Raw genomic sequence first — 23,525 nt, 5'->3', positions numbered from 1 at the left:
CTTTTATTGGTACATTTTAGGTATACAACACAATTACATTTCTCATTGAGAATTGTACCTTTACATAATGCATCTTGGTTCTTATTTTTTCCCCATTCCTAGCCCTCCCTTCACCCCCTCCACCCTTCCCCATTTGCAAAGACTTTATTTCCATTTCTCATCATTTTTCCTTTCCCTTCTTTCCTTTCCCCTGCCCCTCCCACTACCCCTACTCCTTTGGACCTTTTCTTCCTATTTTGCATTATCAATGATTCATTCTAATCATTGGTATATTTTAGGTATACAATAAAATGACATTCATCATTGGAAATTTACATAATTACCTTTACATAATCTCTCTTGGTTCTTATTTTTCACCCTTGCCCAGCCCTCCCTTCAACCCCTCCATTCTTCCCTATTTACAAAGATTTTGTTCCTATTTTTCCATTTTCTCCTATTAATCCCATTCCCTTCTATCCTTTCCCCTAGCCCTCCCACTTCCTTCCCCTTTGCCCTTTTTCTTCCTATTTCACATTACCTATTATACATTTTAGTCCTTATTTACACTTTCAGTTTCTCACATCAGAGAAACTATTCAGTATTTATACATGTGTGTCCTATTTATTTCACTTAAGAGTATTGCCTCAATGTACATCCACTTAGCTATAAATGTCTCTAATTTCTCATTTTTTATGGCTGAGTAGTACTCCATTTTATTTAAAAAAACACATTTTCTTTATCCAGTCTCCAGTTGATGGGCATTTGGGATGTTTACAAGTTTTGGCTATCACAAACTGTGCTGCTATGAACATGGGCACACATATGTCACTGTGGTATGATTCTTTTAATTCTCTGGGGAAAATCCACAGCAGTGGAATACCAGGGTTAAATGGAACTTCCAGTCCTAATTCTTTGAGGTATCTCCATACTGATTTTCACAGTGGTTTCACCAGTCTACACACCCACCAGCAGTGGAGCAGGGTTCCTCTTTCCCCACAGCCCCGCCAGCATTTGTTATTGGTTGATTTCTTGATAGCAGCCATTCTTTCTGGGGTGAGTTGGTATCTCAGCATTGTTTTCATTTGTATCTCTCTAATGACCAGTGATGTTGAACACTTTTTCAAGTATTTATTTGCTATTTCTACTTCTTTGTCTGAGAAATGTCTGTTCATTTCAGATGCCCATTTTTCGATTGGGTCTTTACATTTGGGAAGTCTGATCTTTCTAAGTTCTTTATAGATTTGAGGTAGTAGACCTTTGTCTGAGGAAGAGCAAGTGAAGATTTTTTACCATATTGTGGGTTGTCTCTTCACACTGCTGGTGGTTTCTCTTGCTGTGCAGAAGCTTTTTAATAAGAAGAGATCCCACTTGTTGATTGTTTGTGCTAGTTCATGAGCAACTGAGGTTTTGTTTACAAAATTTTTTCCTACACCGATGTCTTCAAGAGTTCTACCTAACCTCTGCTCCAACTGGTTCAGAGTTTCTATTTTAATATTTAGATCTTTAATCCATTTTGATTTTAGTTTAGTGCATGGTGAGAGATATAGGTCTAGTTTTAATCTTTGGCAAGTTGAAGCCCAATTTTTCCAGGACCATTTATTAAAGAGGCTATCTTTCCTCCAGTGAGGGTGCTTGGCTCCTTTATTGAAGATGAGATGGCTGAGTGTGTCTAGCATTGTTTCTGCATCTTCTAATCTGTTCCACTGGTGCTCAGGCCTGTTTCATTGCCAGTACCATGCTGTTTTTATCACAGTAGCTTTGTAGTATAGTTGCAGGTTGGGGAGTGTGATACCCCCTGCCATGTTTCTGTTACCTAGAATTGCTTTTGCTATTCTGAGTCTCTTCTTGTTCCAAATGAATTTTTGGATTGTTTTCTCAAGGTTCATGAAGTATGCTGCTGGGGTCTCAATTGGGATTGCATTGAATCTATATAGCAGTTTTGGAAGTATGGGCATTTTCACTATATTAATCCTTCCTAGCCAGGAGCAGGGGATGTCTGTCCATTTTCTGATATCATCTTCAATCTCTCTTTTCAGAGTGCCATAGATTTCAGAGAAGAGGTCTTCATTTCTTGTTAGGTTGATTCCTAGGTATTTCGGATTTTTGGATGTTATTGTGAAAGGAATTATTTGACCTATTTCTCTCTCAGTGAGTCTTTCTTTGGTGTAGAGGAAAGCTATTGATTTTTGTGTGTTGACCTTGTAACTAGGTACTTGACTGAATTTGTTTATTAAGTCTACAAGTCTTTTGGTTGAGTTCTTGTGGTCTTCTATATAGAGTATCATGTCATCTGCAAATAATGACAATTTGACTTCTTCATTTCCTATCTTTATTCCTTTTATTTCTTTCTCTTGTCTAATTGCTGTGGCTAATGTTTCCAGAACTATATTGAACAAGAGTGGTGATAGTGGACATCCTTGTATTGTTCCTGATTATAGTGTGAAGGATTTCCATTTTTGACCATTTAGTATTATCTTGGCTTTTGGTTTTTCATAGGTGGCTTTTATCAGTTTGAAGTAGAGACCATCTATTCCAATCTTTGTAGAGTTTTTGTCATAAATGCATGTTAGATTTTGTCTAATGCTTTTTCTGTGTCTATGGAGATAATCATATGTTTTTTGTCCTTGACTTTATTGATATAGTGTATTACATTGATTGATTTGTGTATATTGAACTATCCCTGCATCCCTGGGATGAATCCCTCTTGATCGGGATGTATGGTCTTCTTGATGATCTTCTGCATTCTGTTTGCCAGTATCTTATTAAGGATTTTTGCATTGATATTCATTAGTGAGATTGGCCTGTAGTTCTCCTTTCCAGTTGGGTCTTACTCTGCTTTGGAGATCAAGGTGATGCTTGCTTCCAGGATTGAATTTGGGAGTATTGCTTCCCTTTCAATTTCATTGAAGAGTTTAAACAGTAGTGGCAGCAGTTCCTCTCTAAATGTCTTGTTGAATTCAGCAGTGAAGCCTTCAGGGCCCAGGCTTTTCTTAGTTGATAAGTTTTTAATTATGTTTTCAATTTCATTGAAATTGATATTGGGTTGTTCATTGGGTTGATTCATTGGGTTGATATTGGGTTGTTCAAAATTTTTAGGTCTTCTCCGTTCAACTTTGGTAATTCATGTGTATCTAGGAATCTGTCCATTTGTTCTGTGTTGTCCATCTTATTGGTGTATAGGTTCTGGAAGTAGGTATTGATGATCCTCTGGATTTCTGCTGGGTCTGTTGTAATTTCACCCTTTTCATTCCTAATTGCATGGATTTGGGCCTTTTCTTTCCTTTTTCGGATAAGGGGGGCTGAGGGTTTGTCAATTTTGTTCATTCTTGCAAAGAACCAACTCTTGGCTTCTTTGCTTTGTGTATCATTCTCTTAGTCTCCATTGCATTGATTTCCCCTCTGATCTTTATAATTTCCTCCCTCATATGAGCTCTGTGGTTGTCCTGCTCTTCTTTTTCTAGAAGTTTGAGGTGCAGCATCAAATTGTTTAATTGGGCTCGTTCTCTTTTCCTAATATGCGTATTCACTCCTATGAATTTCCCTCGTAAGACTGCTTTCATTGTGTCCCATAGATTCCGCTATGTTGTATTGTCATTGTCATTCCATTGAAGGAATTGTGTGATTTCTTCTTTAATTTCCTCTGTGACCCATTGGTCATTCAGAAGTATGTTGTTCAATTTTCACGTGTTTATGAAATTTTTTGAGTTTCATTTGCTATGGATCTCCAATTTCATCACACTATGGTCTGATACTATACAGGGGATAACTTCAATTCCTTTGCATTTACTTAAACATGTTCTATGTGTGAGTATGTGGTCTATATTGGAGAATGACCCATGTGTAGCTGAGAAGAATGTGTATTCTGATTTTGTGGGGTGGAAGACTCTGTAAACATCTGTTAAATTCATTTGTTCAAGAGTTCGATTGAGTTCTAGTATTTCATTACTTATTTTTTGTCTAGTTGACCTATCTATTTGTGACAGTGGGGTGTTGAGGTCCCAAATTACAATTGTATTAGTGCATATATGACTTTTCATGTCCATTAGTATTTGTTTTATATAGTTGGGTGCACTAGTGTTTGGTGCATAGATATTTATGACTGTCATCTCTTCCTGTTGGATTGTTGCCTTTACAAGGATGTAGTGCCCTTCTTCATCTCTCTTAGTCAGTGTTGGTTTGAAATCTACTTGATCTTCAAAGAGGATAGCTACTCCTGCTTTTTTTCAGGTTCTCATTGCATGGAGTATTGTTTTTCACCCTATAACTTTCAGTCTATGAGTTTCCTTTCGAATTAAGTGTGTTCTTTGTAATGCAGCATATTGTTGGATTTTGCTTCTTGACCCATTCTCCCAGTCTAATTCTTTTGATTGGTGAATTGAGACCATTAACATTGATGGTTATAACTGAAACATATTGACTTGTCATTGTCATGACTTTTTTTGTTGTTGGGTTCTCCCTCTTTACATTTAATTTCTTGTCATGCCAGATGGGTTCATTCTGCTTTGCTTCCTGGGGTTGTGATCCTCAATGTCTGTTCCTAGGTAGGATATTGTGTAAAATTTTTTGGAGTGCTGGTTTGGAATTCACAAAATTCTGAAGGTGCTCTTTGTCATGAAGGTATCTGTTTTCTCCATCAATTTTGAAAGATAGTTTTGCAGGGTACATCAATCTGGGTTGGAGGCTGTTTTCTTTTAGGGCTTGGAATATGTCACTCTAAGCTCTTCTTGCCTTGATGTTTTGTTTTGAGAATTCTGCTGTGATTCTGATGTGCTTTCCTTTGTATGTGATTTGTTTCTTTTCTCTAACTGCTTGTAGAACTTTGTTCTTCTGTTGAGTTTCTGGAATCTTAACAATTATATGCCTATGTATAGATTTTTTTTGATCAAGGCTATTTGAAGTCCTATATGCCTCACTTATCTGTATGTCAAGTTCTTTTCCCCTGCTTGGGAAGTTTTCTGCCATTATTTCTGTGAAGAGTTTTTTTATGTCATCTCCACTCTCTCCTGTTTCTTCATTGACTCCAGTCAGTCTTATGTTATTCTCCTTTGCATCATCTAGAAGCTGCTGGATTGATTTCTCATGTTCTCTTATAATTTTGAAGCAATTTTTCTTTTCCTGGTCATTAATTGCAATCTTATCTTCTATATCTGAAATTCTGTCCTCACATTGGCTCATTCTGCTGTGGAGACTTTCAATGGAGTTTTTCATCTCCTGGAAATCTATTTGCATCTGTTTTATGAATTCCATTTGTTTCCTATGTTGGGACTCCATCATGTTCCTCAGCTCCTCTCTAGATTTATTAATCATGTCTTACACTAGGAGCACACCTTCTCCTGTTATGTGAGAAATTATTTCTGATTTCATTTTTTCCCGATCCCCTTTTGTTGCCAGTTCAGTGGGTCCAGGTGGTTGAGTATCAGAGTGTTCCATCTCATTTCCCTTTGGGGTTGCTGTAGGTGATCTGGAAGTCTGGTTTTGAGACTTATTTATGTGTTTTCTCATTTCGAAGTGGGGGGGGGGCTGTTGGCACCTGTATGGATTACCTCCTCTGAGCTGGGAGAGCTGGGAAAGGGGCCGGGAGTAGCGGTAGGGATGGTGGCCCAGAAGCCTCTTCCTCTGGACCAGGAGCAGTGGGATGGAGGCTCAGAAGCCCCTACCTCTGGGCCAGGAGTGGTGGGACTCAGTACGATGGTCTGGTGGTCTGGTGTCCTCTGTGTCTTTGTAGTGTGGAACCAGGTGGCTATACAGAGGAGCAGGGGTGTTGGGGGGTGTCCAGTGGATTGTTGCCGGGACGTGGGCTGATTTGGCATGTTTCATGGGACTCGCGACCTCGGTAGGGCGTCTCATCAGGATTTTGATTGAACTTAGCTTTATTTTCTTTAAATCTTGTAAGTCAGGGAAATTTGAAATTATAGAGAAATATCTATAGCCTGAATTCAGTGAAGTTTGAAATTATTATATAAAATTTTGGGTGCAGTATTCTGTAATGGTCCATGTTTATTAAATTTATTCCCATGTTTATTAAAATACATATACTAAATGCTATTTGAGATTTGACTTGTAAACTATAATTCAGTACAATAAGTTTACTGAAATATTCAAGACCTGATTGAAAATTCTTTCTAACCTGTCCTCCAAAATTATTCTTTAAAAAATCAGTTGGCTTTATTTTGGAACTCTCAAGGAGCCAGTGACAAAGAGATTTTAATGAAGAATTAATGAAAACTTGGTTAAAAACTTTTTACAGCTATTCAAGTCTGTACAGAGCTACTTTTACCTGTGGTTAGAAAAAATGACAAAAAAGTTAAAGCAGCTCTTTTGTGGTATTACTTTATTATAATAAGGTAAAATATAGAAATATAAGTTTGCAGAAGAATAAAATTTACCTTGGCCATATAACAACAAACACTCTTAAGGAATGATAATGAAACAAAAATATGGATTTGATAATATTTATTTTCTTTGGAAAATATTTTTTTCTGATATTTCTTCTGGGAAATTTAAATATTCAAGAATAATAGCTGTTTCATCCCCCTGCCACCCCTCTGCAGGAAGGTGTGGTTATTGACCCTTTCCAATTAAATGAGGCGATGAAGACCAATTCAGATTTTACTGATGTATTCAAAAGTATTGGTTCTGGAAACTGTGCTATGGTCCCTGCGCTCAGACTACAAGCAATAAATCTGCCTTCAGAGGAGGAAGGAGCTAAAATTTCAGCTTTGCAAATCCATTTGGTTAAGTTACAGCAAACCTTACAGAAAGAAAGAGAGTAAGTGTTAATTATTGTCTCTTTTAAGCAAGTCTGAGATTCAAATCTTTTGAAGTAGAAAAAGTCACTTGGAAATGTATTTAACCCATGTGTAGTCATTATGTTGTGAAGTTTTAAAAATGATTTTGAAATATATTCATATTTTGAATTTTGAAAGGCAATTTATAGCTTGTTAATTTTTAAATCATTCTTTTAAAATGACTTTTATCATAGCTATGTTCTCATCATCTCTGGTAGAGTCATATTAATTGCATTTGAATTCTTATTGTATATGGTTAAAATTTTCAGCATATAATCTATTTTACAGCATTATTGGATTTTAGTAACTCAATAAAAATGAATAAATGTGTTTCATATTAATAGGAAAATCAGTTTTGTGAGGTATTGATCACAGAAAAGAATTTCTTAATTATTGTCCATTGTGGTATGAAAAAAAAATTATGGATTTGTTATTGGATGACCTGGATGCTCATTTAGTGTTGATATATTCTAGTTATATGAGAATAAGCTGTTGTCCCTTTTGTAATATTTGAGGTATGATGTGGTATGTTCCATTTATCTATTGTAACAAACTTACTCATGATTTCTTGAATCTCAACTGCTGTGTATTTCATTCATGAGTCTTGAGTCTGGCTTGGAATGGACAGCTCATCTCACATGTGACATCAGCTAGGATGGCTCAAAGGCTGGGGCTGACTGAAAGGCTGGGAGCTGTATTGCTGAAGCCTTGTGCATTCACCCATTTTGTGGTTGGCCTTGGTTCCTACCTGGACCTTCTATTGGAACCCTTGCAACATAGCCTGTCCTTGTGGCTGCTTGATTCCTCATAGCACAGTGATTAGATTGCAGGTGAATATGCTAAGAACATTCAGAGACATATACATCATTTCAATGATCTTGCCTCAAAATTGAGCATCCTTTCTGACATATTTATTAGTGAAGGCCCTTAAGGCAAAGGCCAACTCAGTTTCAAGGAAGAGTTCACTCTCAAATAAAGAGTGTCAAAATTGTTTTATGCTAAGAGAATGTAAGACGCAGTCATTGTGGGAGACATCTTTGCAAAGTACTCTTACACAGAATTCTTATCATAGAATTCATCTAAGGATCACACACAAATGTCTTGAAAAGAGACTGTGATGTGAATTACTTGATATGTTTTTATTTTGGCTCCTTTATGATCAGTTAAAAATATTAGCATACTAGGGAAAATTTAATGCACTTTGAATGTGGTTTTCAAATTTGAAAGTAATTATTTGTCCATCTCCTTATTTATAAGACTGTTAATAAGAACTAGATAAACAAAAGTTTATCTATATATTTTTTTCACCAATACATTATATAAGTATGTACTATATAGTGGTTTAAATTTCCCTGGTTTAATTGGACTGAAATAGTGATAAGTATGAAGAAAAGCCTTTCACAAATATTGTAAGCTGTTCACCTGACATTCTTTTTCTGTCAGCCAGCTTATTAATTCCTTTGATGTTTTCTAGTACTACTAATTCTATTTTTCAAATTTCTTGTTTATTAATAGACTGTGATAACACAAGCATCTGGGTATAGATTAAATACTATTCTATCATCACGAACAAATTCCTAACGAAGGCAATCAACAATAGAAAAAAGAATGAAATTTATGCTTATGCACATATTGACAATTTCATCTAGACCTAAAAGTCTCAGTCCAATTGGATCCTTTACATTTATATTTTTTGAAAGATTTAGCTTTGGTAGTTTTAAACTTTTCCCAAACTCATTCTCAGTTTAATAGAAACAATATGTTGCATTTAGCTCGTTGTACTTTTATATTTTAATGTACCAGTTTTAAGAATAATCATATGCTATCTTTGTGCTTTCAACCTATACATATATGCAAAATATATTTTTAACTTCTTATAATAAATTAACAATATTCAGATAAATAAATTCTCAACAAAATTTTAGTACACAAACCATAGCCATAGCCAGATTTTGGGGAGCAGGAAGGAATCATGTGTTTTGTTTTTGCCTTCCTACTGTCCTCTTTGAGAAAGGATCCTTCAGATGTCATGAATCATAGCTCATGTGTTCATAAATTCATACATGCATGTCGTCAATGAGGCACTTAGTCTTTTCAATATCACAAAGGAATAGTCCCTTAAGGATATAGTATTACTGTATTTTAAAACTGTCTAATAGTTCAAAAATGGAATTTTATGAAGATGTGCATGTAGTTTCTCCTGTGTTCCCATCTGGTGGGAAAATTTTTTTGACTATGCTCAAGAACCAGCTGAGGAAACTCAGGAAATTATTTCCACCATTGTCCTGAGTAAACTTCCTCATCAACTGGATTAAAATTACTCTATTATTTACATGTAGGATCTTGCTCAGTTTTATGAATATTACTTAGTATTTTGAGGCTCCTCATGCTCTGAACATTTATATATTTCTGATGACTTAAAGACATCCTGAGTACAGTAACTGAGTATGGTAGCTCATACCTGTATTTCCAGCACTGTGGGTAGCTGAGGCAGTAGGGTCACAAGTTGAAGCCTAGCCTGGGCAATTTAGAGACATAAAGAAATTGTGTCTCAAAAATAAATAAATAAATAAATAAATAAATAAATAAATAAATAAATAAATAAATTGGCGATATAGCTTAGAGCATAGGCACTGGATTCAATTCATAGTAGTGCAAGAAAAATAAAAGTAAAAATAAATGGATTTCTAAGTACCAAATTGAGAGTGAAAGCAGGAAAACTCTAAATTTTACAGACTTATAAAATTGGATATCTGCATGCAGTCATATTGTTAATAACCATTTTGACTTAACAAAGCATTCTGACATTAATAAATTCCCTCAGAAAATACTGATTGTTTTTCCATATAATTTTCCACAGTTCAAAATGGTTAGTATTTATTCCCAGATAGTTATTCTCAGGACCTTTCACCCCTGAGAATTAATTTCAATAGTTTTTCTGTCTAGATATCCAAATTTTACTTCCAATTACTATGCTATCATACAATATAATAAAATATCAAAAGATTGGGAAGAAATTTAAATACATCTTTCCTTAAGAATAATTTTAGTAAATAGCTTACCTTTTAAGAGTCTGCAAATTTTGTATGCCCTAGCTACATTATTTTTAAAAGATCAAAACTATATTTTAGTATAGTGTATCTATAATTTTGTTCTTTTAAAGAATACATGCATGAAGTATATGATATATTTTAGAGTAAATGTGAGCATTTCTTTTTTGTCTTGTAGTTCAAATAGCATTACATCACATCAAGTAGCACTAAATGATAACAGTATGCATTCAATTATACATGTAACTTTAGAATTAATCGATTTTGAAAATCTCTCTGAAACAATTAATTTGGATAAAATTGAAGGACTTATAGAGTGCCCTCTGCTGCATAAATTTAGATGTGCAATGTCTTTAATGCCTGCTTTCACAAAGCCCCAAACCTTTCTTTATGGAGCCATACTAAAAATATTCAAACACATTTTCATAAATTTCCATGAGTTAACCTACTTTCTCTTAACCTTTTCTTCCTTATGACTAAATTGTAACTCTTTACACAGTAAAAAATCTAACTTAAAAAAACTAATCTGTCAATTGAGATATGTATTTAGAATATTAATTTATTTGAAATGTTACAAATCAGTCTTATGAAGCAAAACAAGTTATTGTTCATTCTAGTTTCCTTTAGTAAATTATATTATTTTTATTTCCTGAATTGTTTTTGGATATTTTCTAGGTTTAGACTTAATCTAGAAGTAACTTTATCTTTAGAGTTTATTCCTATAAAATTAAAATTTGAAAAATTTAATATGTGTTTGGAAAAAGTCTTGAAATAGATACAGATCCATGAAAGAATAGTACCCTAATATTTTTGACGATATTTTTAAGGATCATCATTTATTTTGCAGTAATCATAGATTGTTTTATATCTATATGAACTACTTTGTTCTGAAAAGTTTGAGTTAATTTGAATCTTTAAAGTATCATTTGATATACTAAAGTATACTGGCAAAAAGAAACTTGTGCTTTCTGAATTTAATTATCTAGAACTTTCAAGCTATCAAGTATTATTTTTCTCTATAACTATTTATAAATAAAATAATACTCAGTTAATTTTAGGGGAAATGTATACAAACATAGTTAATTAAAATCTTTTAAAACATTTATCAATTTATTGTTTTGTTTGCTTTTTAAATTATGCAATTACTGACAAATATTCCAAATTATTAAACATGTAAATCTAATAAATAAAAATTAGATTTAGCATGGTGCTTACTTTGAATGTTTCCATAAAGTTACAATCTTAGTACTTTAATTTTTTTAACTTTTTACCTTAAATTCACAAATCCCAATCAATACCAATTTTCTTTTGAATATTCTAATGTGCATTATCATCCAGAACTTTACAAGTACTCATGTCATATGTGCAGTATATTTCAGTGTGCTATGGTTTGTATACAAACTTTCTAATTTAACAAAAATATTACTATTTACTAATTTGCTAATTATTTTTGTACTTTTTTCATCTCAACACTCCAAACACAGCCATGAAAGACAAAAATTACACACAATAAACAGCTTAAATGTCAGCTGGCAAGATTTGCTTATCTGTCAAATATTTAGGCTGACTGTTAATCTGGAACTACAGATATTCATAGGCATTGTTCATAATACTTAGACTTCTTTGTTGAATCTTTTTGTTTGTTAATTTTGTTTAATCTATTTGCTGTATTAATAAGGGATTTTTTTTTTTGCAACAGGAGTCTTTTTGCAGTACCTAAGTGCTGTTTCTTTTCTATCTTTTTTAATTTTATGGCTTGATTCATGCATATATAACTGTACAAGTCTTTAATAGATACTTCCTTCATTTGATTGAATTGAATGAATATATTTACAACTATTTTGAATTATTGTCATGTTATAGCTTCCAGAAAGTCATATTTCTTATAAATATGTACATGACATTCATTTTTTACATTACATTCATTTTCTAGCTCTGTGAATGTATTTCAAAAGCTTTCTAGTGTGATTTAACATCACCGAAATAGATCCATGTGTGTATTTATTAATCATAAATACAATAAAGCTGCAACTAACAACCATTTCAGTGTTACATAACAATCAGAATTTATTTAGCTAGATCCCAAACACACAATTATTTTATCAAATTCTGCTTCTTTTATGTAAACTAATATTTGTTGTCAAAGCTTGGAGTTGAGGGATTAGAAAATAACTCTGTTGTGAAACTAAAGGAAAAAGAATGGGTGTCTTTAAATAGCAATTTAATTTAACACACAGATGAAGACAGGCCAATTGGAAAGGTCAATATGTGCTAATGACAACCACAAATACAACAATTATTTTCCGTGACTCACTCTAATGAATACTGTGTGCAAAGAAAAAAAAGATCAATGGTTTTGATACTAAAGGGTAAGTTTTAAAACTTAGTTCTGTTCCAACTTCTACAAATGGAAATTTTAAATTATTTTAAATACTTTAAAGATTCCAGTGAAGTTGTTTTATTAAAACAAAATTTCAGATATCTAAAATATATTCTCATATTTCAGAGAACTTCTCATTCATAAACAGTCACAATATGAAGATGAATCAAACTATGTTAAAATTATACGTATATATGTATTTATTTATTTTATATATATATATATATATATATATATATACACCCTGTTATGTATGCAAATAAGTAGAGAGGAGTTGAGAGAAATGCATAAAATATACAGGAGAAAGCAAGCAGAAAGTTAATGCTTGCGGTCAAATTAAATCTGTTTACATACAGCTAATTAATAGACTCATTCATTCAATATTTGTAATTTTAATAAGTTGAAAAACATTTTCTCACCTAATGATTACAGATATCAAAACTTAAAAAAATAGAAAATTTGATGCATTCTTAAGATTATTTAAAATCATATCTACTTTGCTTTCTTTTTATTTTTGAATGATTTAGAATGCGTGCAGCTTTGGAAAAAGAAATAGAACAAATGGAGTCAGCTTTGTCTCTGTGGAAACGGAAGTATGAAGAACTGAAAGGATCAAAGGCATCAAATGGGAAAGAGGTATGGCAACAAATGATGCAAAGGAATAAATAAAAGCCAAGGTTCCCCCTCTTTGGCTCTGTAACCTAGTGGGCAAAAGCAGAAGGCTCAACAGAAGATAGAGAATGATAAAAAAATTGCTCTAAGAAAATTTTCTCTGAAAGAGAATATTGGAAATCAAACTTCAATAGTTTACATAGACTGAGACCATAAAATGCCATGTTCTACATGGTACATGTTTTGCAGCTTTATGTTAGTTCACTTCTTTTTTTAAAAAAAAATGCAATTGTATAAATGTAAGGTATAAAACATGATCTATATCTATATGGTTAATGATCAGCTACACACAACATTTAATGATCCACTCAATGAACATATGAAGGGACTGCTCAAGATATCTTATTATATCCTATCATCTTGCATAAACAATTTTTTATCTTCTTTTATGAAGAAATCTGATAATGGCAACTTATATCAAGTATATTTAGGTTCTTTTCATACTGTATTATAGTTCTAAATCACTTGCTTTGTACTTTTCTATTGAATTATTACAAAAATATTGTCATTGACTCTAATTTTAATGATTTTCTAATATCATTATAATAAAAAAGAATGAAAATTCTATCATTTGTGACAATACTGGTGGCACTTGAGATCATTATGTTAAATGAATTAAACTAGGCACAGAAAGTCAAGTATTGCAAATCTCACTCATAAGTGAAGTTGATCTCATAGAAGTTGAGAATAAAATGTTGATAACTAGAGGCTAGGAAAGGGAGGGGAAGGGAAAAATCATGAAAGTTGATCAATAGATATTAACATTATGAGGACTAAGAAGAGGATCCAGTTTTTAACTTAACAATAGGATAATTGCAGTAATGGCAAAGTAATATATATTTCAGAAAAGAAGAAGAAAGTATTTTGAATATTTTAGTCACAAAGAAATAAATGAGGACATGGATACATTTAACATGATTTCAACTCTAAACAATGCATACATATATTAGAAAATCACATGGTACCCCATAAATATTTACATGTTTGATGTATTAATTAAAACAAATTTAATAAAAATAATTAAATATATTTTGTTTACTAAACATTGTTCCAGGTAGGTTTGACAGAAAGTATTATGAGCAAAACATAGGAAAGGAAAAATGAGCAAAATAATGACACATTAAATACTTTAAAATGGATTCATATTTAGCAGGTGTGTGTGTGCAATATACATATGTGTGTACATTCACACACATATATAGGAATATGTAGATTTATAGTATTTGTATATTCCCAGGTACCTAATTGAAAATGATATTCTTGGAAGTGAACATTTGTAGTTACTTAACATTTACTAGAAGAATAGTTCACAACACAAAAATCACATTGTTCTTAGAGTGTTATGTGTATACAGTAAAGGTTTTAAATGTGAATAGGAAGCTAATATTTAAGATAGAATTGGTCTTTAATTTTAAAAGAAACTCACATGCATGTACAATCTCTTGCCACTAGTGTGCAGTGCAGACTTGATAATATTACTTTTAGTTTACAGGTAATGTCCCATTTATGTAGCAAATGTTTGGAGGAAAACTCATGGTTTGGAGTTGACTTATAAAGCAATATATTGTATATATTTTAATTACATATTAAAATTATATAAAATTATATATTATATGTAAAATTATATAAATTATATGATATAATTGTATATCATATATAATTATATAATCATATAATTATATATCATATATGTCATATATTTAATTTATATATTAAATTATATATCTATTATATATTTACATTTTATATAATTAATTATATATTTCTTTTTAAAGATGTTTTTCCAGTAACAAATTTGAAGGTATCCACTCTAAATTGATTAACAAAATACATAGGTATGAGAACAAATAAAGCAAATAGAGCACTAGACAATAAAAATTGAGTCTATGTTTGATGACTCTAAAAATTATATATTAATGCATATGTGATAGTTTTACCAGGTAAACTACTAATATGGCTTTCAGAATAGAAAAAATCTAACACTGTGGAGAACTTTACTTAAACTTTTGTGTTTATGTTTCATTTAGATGAACTACAAAGCTAAATAAGACAATGAACACATAATTTTTATTGGACATGAAGTTTTAAACAAAGATAAAAACATTTTTTGCACTTATTATGAGATTTTGAAAAATATCTCTTTCTACTTTCTAACAAGGAATTTGATATACTTAGAGATTTTGAATAAATGTATGCATGTATATTTCAATTTTTATAAATAAATTATAAATTTTTATAAAATGTTTAAAAATATTTAAAAGCAGAACTAATAAGAATACTGAGTCACATGTAATTTTCTTTTTCTGGATTATAACAAAACACAGATTTTATAAAATATTTAGAAATGGCACTATAGTCAATATAAACATGTCCAAGTACTTGTCCAATGTCCAAGTACGATTCTTGACACTCATAAAATATTACAGTAACTAGAAACTTATAGTATCTTTCCTTACACCTCAAAAATTCTGATAATGGCCTCTACTTTCACTCTAGCTCTTTACATACAAAAATAATTGAATACAAATATAATTACTTTGTAGATACTAAAATTGCTAAAAGCAATTATATTTCTGGCTAAGAACTCCTAATGGAAAGATTAGCAATGTTAGAGTTGGAAACAGATGTGCTTAATAGACCTAGATTTTTAAAAATGTATTTAAAATCCGGTGTTCTTTAGAGGAAAATCATTCTTAAATCACTGACATTTAGAGAAGTGGTAGAAATTTAATTCTGAAATCTAAGGATTTAAAATAATATTTAAATATTATTTAAATAAGTATTTAAAACAAAACCCAAGGCAATGAGCACTAGTAGGAATTAAATCCAAATTGCTGTTCCAGTGTTAAATTTAATCCTTATTCAGATCTTCCTTTAGAAGTCTGTACCTATTGATTTGAATTAGATTATGAATTCCAACAGTGCTGAAATGATCATTTCTATGAAATCTCTGGGTTGAGAGGATCAAATATTCATGTAAATAACTATTGATTACTAAGATGCTTTACTTTAAAAAGCAATGGCTCTTATTCTTTTCATAATGGAAGAAATCCTTTTCCATATGTGAGGATACTACTAACAACATAACATTAGTCTCAAGCTGAAAGATGGAAGGTAATGTTTTCATTTTTCGTGAAACTTCTGATTTTACTTGGTATCTTTTTGATGGACTTTATTGAGATATTTCCTCTCATAATCATAAAAATATATTAGCTTGTAATTTATAAAGATTTGTAACATTTATATAGACACAGGCATGTTGGAACCCTTTCTGATACAAATAGCTTACACTGAAGTCTTATCTTGGATACTTCAAAACACATTTTTGATGTGGGAGAAAGAGAAGATTAAAATTATTAGTTATATGGGGCTAAAATTCTACATCTACACCCTATCTTTAAAATAAAGATATGACATATAGAAGTTACTCTGCATGATCAAGAACAGGTCCTTAAAGGGAGTTATTGGAAATAGCTGTATAATGCAACACTAGCAGGGTTGTAAAGTTAAAACTAAGTTTGAAATGTAGGAAATGTAGTCTAATTATAATTCCTGTGGCTTGAAAATATTATTGCATAGAAGTGACTGAAACAGTGTAACTTTTCAATTTTCTCTTCAAATTGTATCTCCTATGACTTTTTTCCACTTCTGCTATTTCTGCAGAAGAGCTCATAATCTATTATTTTGCTTCTCTTCCCAGGTCTATTCACTACCACTGTTGCCATTCTTTAACTCATTTCCTCCCCCACCAACAAGGTGATACATCTAAAGCCTTAAATTACATCATGTTTCCCCCTTACTAGGGATACCTCAGTGACTTCTCTTTTATCTAGATTAATAGCTGCTTTTCCAGTAACTTGGAAGCCTAAGAAAATCCAAATCCACCTGCCTCTTCTAACAATTTGATGGATACTCAATAATGACATCACAAATTTCCACCCTAACCACTCCAACAAGCGATAACAAAATTTTAGGAAACACTGCAAAATAGATGTTTATTTTTTCTCTCTTGAGGATTGAAGGATTGAATTTGAGGTCTTCACACTAATCATTCCTCTCTTTCTCTCTCCCTCCCTCCCCACCCTCCTTCCTTCTTTCCTTCCTTCCTTTCTTTCTTTCTTTCTTCCTTTAGAAAGGGTCTTACTAAGTCACCAAGTTGCCCAGTTTGGCCTCAAACTAGTGATCCTCCTGCCTTATCCTCTCAGAGTTCTGGGAGACAATTATGTTTGAATCGGGTACAATTCCTAACCATGTTTCAAGGTTAGCTTTTTCTATTCTGTTACTCTCTTATCCCCTGGGTCCTAAAGGTCACATACATGGACTCAGGCATCTGATTAAATATTAGAAAACATGGAAAAAGGAAGAGCATTAAAGAAGGTTTTACTTGAATTATTTTTACTTTCGGTTCTACAGCTTACAAGTGAGTATTGATATGCATATTAACAATGAATTGTAAAGAACCTTGAGAAGTGTGTTCAGGTTTTATACCCCAAAATACAAAAAAGATTTGTTAAGCATTTAACTAACTAGTTTATAATGTGAAAGTCAACATGTTACCTGAATATAGTAACACTTAGTAATATGCTATTTTAAAAAATGCATTAATTAAAATATTACTTTCATTATTATTGATAGATAATTTGTGAAGAATTTGACTTATATTTAAGAAAATATGGGTGTCAGTTTCTTATCATTGAAACATAATATCCAACACCCACTATTTAAAGGAGGAGAGGTTCATTTTGGTTCATATTTCAGTTCGTGATCAGCTGGCTCCAAAGAAGAAACAGCAAGGGAGAATGGGATGGTGGAGGAAAAGCTGCTCATGTCATGGTGGCCAGGAAGCAGAGAGAGAAGAGGGAAGCCATAGAGGAGATATGCCTTACCAGGTCAAACGTCCAGTCACCCACTTCTAACCAGGTTAGTCTCCTAACACCAAATCAACTACAGCACCCACATAATTGATTCTCCTTCAAAACCCCCACCTCTGAGTACATGAAGCCCCTGAGGGACATTTAAATATAAACCATAACAAAGAGTGGGCTTACTAATATTAAGCCCTCATATTAAGAGCTTGACTTACATACACAAAGCTGGACTAGACTAGTGGAAGCTTTTATCCCCCCCTGGGGGGGTATCCTGTCACTCCATGTCCTCTGTTCTTGAGAAACGTTGCAGAATGTGTGTTTCTCTCTGATACCACTTTCTCATAGAAATGAGATGGGAGTGGAGGATGGAGCAGTGCTGTGTCCAGTTTCTTCTTTCAAAATTGCCAATCAGATAATTCCCTCTTCCTTGTGGGTGAGAATAGTAATAATTCAGAGATACTTGGAGTACCAGGGTAATAGCTGATCATCCACAGGGATGGATGCTTTGAGTAGAGAAAATTTCCTCCTTTATCATGCTTTTATTCCTCTAATCTCTCTCCTGTCCCTTCTTTGTCATTCTCCCCTGTCCATACTAACCTGCAGCTGCTGAGATGTGACCATTAAATTAATTATCAACTTGATTTGCTGGAGAGCTACCTCAGGGATTCATAAAGCATACTTCCAGGTGTGTCTGGGTGGACCATGAAGGTGTGACCTTGGAGGACATATCTGATTCCTTGGATCTTCTCTGGCCTTGTTCACCTGTTTTGCTTCCCTACCACCATGAACTAAACATCTTTGAAGTAAACATCATGAACTAAGATTTGCTCCACCATGTCCTTTCACCATGATGTTCTTGGAGCCAAGCAATCATGGACTGAAATTTCTCAATTGTTAATCAAATAACCATTTTTCCCTTTAACTTGTGAGTGTCAGGTATCTGGTTCCAGAAATGGGAAAACTGACTGACTAATATAGAAAATTGGTACCAGGAATAGAGCCACTGCTGTGACTATCACTGACCATGTGGTTTAGGAGCCTTTGGAAATGGTTTGTGGGAAGAGTTTGAAAAGGTTCAAAGACACAAGCTAGATAAGCCCTAGAATGCTATAAGTAGAACCTGATGGGTAATTCTCATGAGAGCTCAGAAGACCACAGTGCTAATAGGGATATGGAAAGGACAGGGTTAGAAGGTTTCTGTTGGGAATAAGATTTTCATTGGCAATTAGATAAGAGGACATATGTCTTATACTCTGTCATAAAATTTCCAGGAAACTTAAATTAAAGGCAGTGGATTAATTTATGTGGTGGAAAAAATTTCAAGGCAGCCCAGAACTCAGGCTATGGCATGGGCACTACTGGGTACTTTTAGCTAGATTTATAGTAAGAGTTGACAAGAAGCAGAGGAAAAATATTTGAAAAACTTAAATTCTTGCCCCCAAATAAGCACATTTACTACTATTGGGGCCCAAAGAAGTTTAGTCGCTGATGAGAATGGTACCATTAGAAAGAAATACAGTAATTTGGACTGGAACATAAAGAATGATGTCTTCAGAGTATTTCAAGAGTTATCAAGAGCATAAAACTGTAAATGTTTTATTTGAAAAGAGAGCCTCTGAGCCCTCTGATACAGAGTGGCCCTCTAGGGAACTGGTTCTTCAGGGTACATTTCACTCTGCTTAGCTATTTAGGTGCTCAGAGGGCTCTGCAGCCATGGACCAAGGGGACCTAGTTACTGCTTGAACTGGCAGCAGACCTTAGCATAGTCAATATGATGATGGGTTTATCAGCATGCAGTATGCCAGAGTTGTGGGGTCAGGGAGATTTCCATCAAAATTTGAAAGGGAGACTTATGATACCAAGGAAGGAGCTATGGAGAGATAGTACATGTAGCTATGGGATGAAGCCAAAGGTGCAATAGAGATCTTAGGAAGTCAGAGATTCCAGGAATATGGAATACCTGCTGAGGAAAGCTGCAGGCCATGAGTGGAACCTGGCCAAGTGAGAGGCCACATAAGCTGTAACCAGCAAGGCCATATGTGTAAGGGGTGTTCCAAGCCCTGTGAAACTCGCATTTCAATAATATATCATGGATGCCAGATATGGTGCAGCAGAACTGAATGTTTGCTTTGCTGGTTTTCAGTCTTGCTTTGGTCCTATGCTTTTGTGTCTTCCTATTTTTCCCATTTAGAATGGCAGTATTTACCCTGTACCATTCTATCTTGGGATTAAGTAATTTAATTTTTGAATTTTACAAGAGTTTACAGCTAAGTTTTTCTTGAGTCTCAAATGGAACTTTGACTTGAACTTTGACTTTGACGTTTGAAAAATGTTGAACTATTCAGATGTTGGGGAAGAGATTATTGAATTTTTGGTTTAATGTGGGACGGTTGTATCATGTAGAAATAGGAACTTGCTATTGTCTTTATTTTGGGATTAAGCATGTTTTCAGGAGATATGTTTGGGTATCAAGTTGACAAAGGTTGGAACGTGACAGTTAAACTTACTTTTCAACTTGTTTGGTTTGGAATCACATAAAGAATGAGTAAACCATGCAGTTGGATATGTTTGAGTGTGTAATGGAAGTGTGACTTTGGGATCCATATCTGGTTTCTCACTTTTTCCTCTGGCTCTATTCACCTTCTCTGCTTTCTGGCCACCATGAATAGAGAAGCTTTGCCCCAATATGCCTTTCCACCATGACTTTCCTGCACGAAGCTAACCCATCATAGACTTAAAGCTCTGAAACTTAAGTCAAGTGAAACCATTTTCATCTTTAAATTTTCAGTGTTGAGAACTTGGTTTCAACAATGGGGAAGCTCACTTATACAGTGATAGTTTTTTCCTTTCATCAAAAGAACCCAACTTCTTTCTGCTCAGTGGTACAGACTGTGCTGCCCCTCAGTCTGGAACATCACAATGAAGATCTTTCCCCTCTTTCCAGTCAGTCAGCCTCAGCTTACATATTGCTTCATTAAAGAGGAATCATTGGTACACAAAATTTGCTTCCTTCCCCAGTTTCTCTCAAAGCAGTGTTGAAATTTTATAAGACCTTACCAAAACATGTATTTATTTTTAATTAGTTTATGTAGACCTTTCTCATTGAACTGTCAGCTTCATACTAATATAGATGAAGCTGCTTTATTGAATAAATGCACTTAATAATTTGTGGTTAATAGTAAATGAATGAAGTGCTGTATGAGTACTTTTCTTACTAGTTAAAAGGACTTCTGTTTTTGAGAAGTGGCTATGCATCTGGTTTAAGGAAAATATTTGGACTCCTAGACTTTTCTTTTATTAGCTGATGATTCTACTGCTCTGCATCTAGAGGAGTTTAGCTTTTGCAGGACACTATAAAGAGATTTCTTCCCTAAAGTCCTATCCATCATGGAAATCTGTTCAGCTTGTTCTTTGTGTGACATAAATTAGCTTATCAGGCTAAGAGCATGGTAGATAAAACACCATGTTAGAATTCTGTAAATGTACGAGAAAAATGAAGCATATGGGTCCCACTTTGCTGATTTAAGTACCTTCAAGACCTTTTTGAACAAATGTAGTTAAGAATAATATAAGCCCTAAATTACATAAGTCAGAATTAATTAAACTTCTAGTGGGTAATTTATAGACATTGACAAGATAACCCTCAGAACACTGAAATGACTTAACTTTAAGATTATTATGAGAATTGTGAAAGAAATTTATGATATTCAAAATTCACTTACCTTATAGAAATATAAAATGGTAAAAATATAGATAGGTTGAAAATCAATATTTTAACATTTATTTAAGTTAAGCAACAATATTTTAAAGTTTAAAACAAAACAGGAAGAAACCAGCTAATATTTAATTTATATAAATTAATAACTTTGAGAATAATAGTACTAGTAGGCTGAAAGAAATAAAGCACAGTGTTCAAAGCAAATTATATAGAGAATTGAGTTACTGGTAATGTCTCACACAGTAGGGACAAATATCCTATGAGATATTTTATTTTATGTCCCAGCTGATAGAGTATTTTCCAATGGTCCATGTTTCATAAATCCAAAGTTTTCATTCCCCCCTTTCTTCCTGTCCTCTCACATACAGTCACCAAAGTATTGATTTTATAAAGCTGAATAAAAGATCATCTTGAAACAGGAATGTAATACCATTTAAAAAATTATTTCTCTATGATATAAAAATAACTGAAATCCTAAGTTTAAAATTGTCCATTATTTGAAGAGTAATAATTACTTTCAAGAAATATACTTTCAAAATCACTAAAAATAAAAATTTTCCATGACAGAGATGAAAACTAAAATGTAACACAATTTTTATTTGTATATTTCAATAGTGTGTCCTGAAATAATATTATTTAGGCAGCAAAAACCATGAGATCAGCAATGGAAATGAACTGTGCAGCATCTGAGAAATCTTAGTTTCTTTGGGAAGGAGAGGACATAGTAAAAGCATGCAGGGAATTGAAATGAAGGAAAACAACAACCAAAATGAAAACAAAACAAAAAAGCCACAAAAATAAGCAACTGCTTTGTGTCAAGCTTGTGGTCCTGGAATATTAGTATATTCACATCATTTCCACATTCTAGCCAACAGATTGTCTGGAGACACAAATCCTCTATTTCTGGTTTTTGACCACATTTTTGTTACTCATCCTCCACTGCTGAGCTGAGTTCTTGCTTTAGACTACTTCAGCAGTCATTGATAATCTCTACAGAGCATCCTTTGAATGTGGAGCAATCAGGATTTTGTCGTATTCAAGAGAGCAGGCCAAATTATGGCAGGAACTCAGTTTAGCTGCTTGGATGAGAAGGGGCTGTGGACTTAGTGGGAACCCACAGCATTACCTACAAATCCACGCATCTTCAAGGGTATGGTGTATCCCACGCAGTACCTGTGATTTCAGTGGGAGTTACAAAATCATAGGCAAGAGGCTCTTTTAGCAAGTATTTTTATTTCAGGGATCATTTGAGAGGTTTGATGGCACATGCTGATATCCTGGAACAGAAGATACTATTTGAAATCCATTTTAGAATGTGTGATCTTCACTTGAGGCAATTTTTCTTTGTGGTAGAGTACTAAAGTTAAAACCAATGGAAGACATAATTATTTATTTATATTCAAGTTTTTTTCAAATGTGCACAAAATTAGGTGCTGGTGGAATCTTGTGTGGTGAGTCTCATGTGAATAAAATGAGTACAAAATCTTTTAATAGAGTTGTGCTGAATTAGCAGAACTCATTAAATGTACCTGGAAATCATTTTAAAATTATAGATAGATGGATAGAAGACAGACAAAAAGACAGATAGACAGACAGGCAGACACAGTGATTTCTGAATCTCCAGGACCTTCTTTACAGATTTTTATTTAATTAGCTAGAAGTGCTTCTCAGATGTCTATATCTTGAGAGGGTCATTATTCTAGTGTGTATCCAAATTGAGATCTACTGCCTCAAACTACCAGACCAAAAAGTGGGAATGGATCATGGAGACCAACTCTGATGCTTAATTTTTCATGTCACTTTGGGTAAGTCACAGATTATCTAGATTTTTGGTCAAACATTATTTTCTGTGTATTTGTGAAAATATTTTGGATGAGATTAACATGTAATCCACAGACAAAATACAGAAATTTACCTTTCCCAGTGTGGATAGTTCTCCTCCCATAAATCCAAGGCCTGAATAGAACCAAATCCTGACACTCCCATGACTCTGAGTCTGCCTGACTGCCTTCTCTTGGGACAGTGGATTTTTTCTTGCCTTTCTTGGGTCACCAACTTAGCAAATGCAGA

The 23,525-nt window shown here is 33.4% G+C and overlaps 1 protein-coding gene across 4 annotated transcripts in view; it reads left to right on the top strand.

The window, feature by feature from the left end:
* Positions 1-23,525, top strand: part of Ccdc102b (coiled-coil domain containing 102B) — a 133,995-nt gene that overhangs the window by 40,591 nt on the left and 69,879 nt on the right. For 2 of the 4 annotated variants that reach the window (XM_021246709.2, XM_087191467.1), the window contains exons 3-5: positions 6,531-6,748; positions 12,725-12,833; positions 17,628-17,789. In XM_021246709.2, the coding sequence (XP_021102368.1) occupies positions 6,531-6,748; positions 12,725-12,833; positions 17,628-17,789 (489 nt within the window). Of the gene's footprint in view, positions 1-6,530; positions 6,749-12,724; positions 12,834-17,627; positions 17,790-18,340; positions 20,810-23,525 lie in introns of those variants that run through there. The other 2 variants (XM_087191473.1, XM_087191464.1) reach the window with 2 other exon arrangements.

The sequence above is a fragment of the Heterocephalus glaber genome, unplaced genomic scaffold (assembly GCF_053883595.1).
Source record: "Heterocephalus glaber isolate CG9 unplaced genomic scaffold, H.glaber_assembly_v1.0 deba00000331, whole genome shotgun sequence".
Taxonomy (NCBI): domain Eukaryota; kingdom Metazoa; phylum Chordata; class Mammalia; order Rodentia; family Bathyergidae; genus Heterocephalus; species Heterocephalus glaber.
The sequence above is the reverse complement of the archived record's forward strand: the minus strand, read 5'-3'. Positions and strand labels throughout refer to the sequence as shown.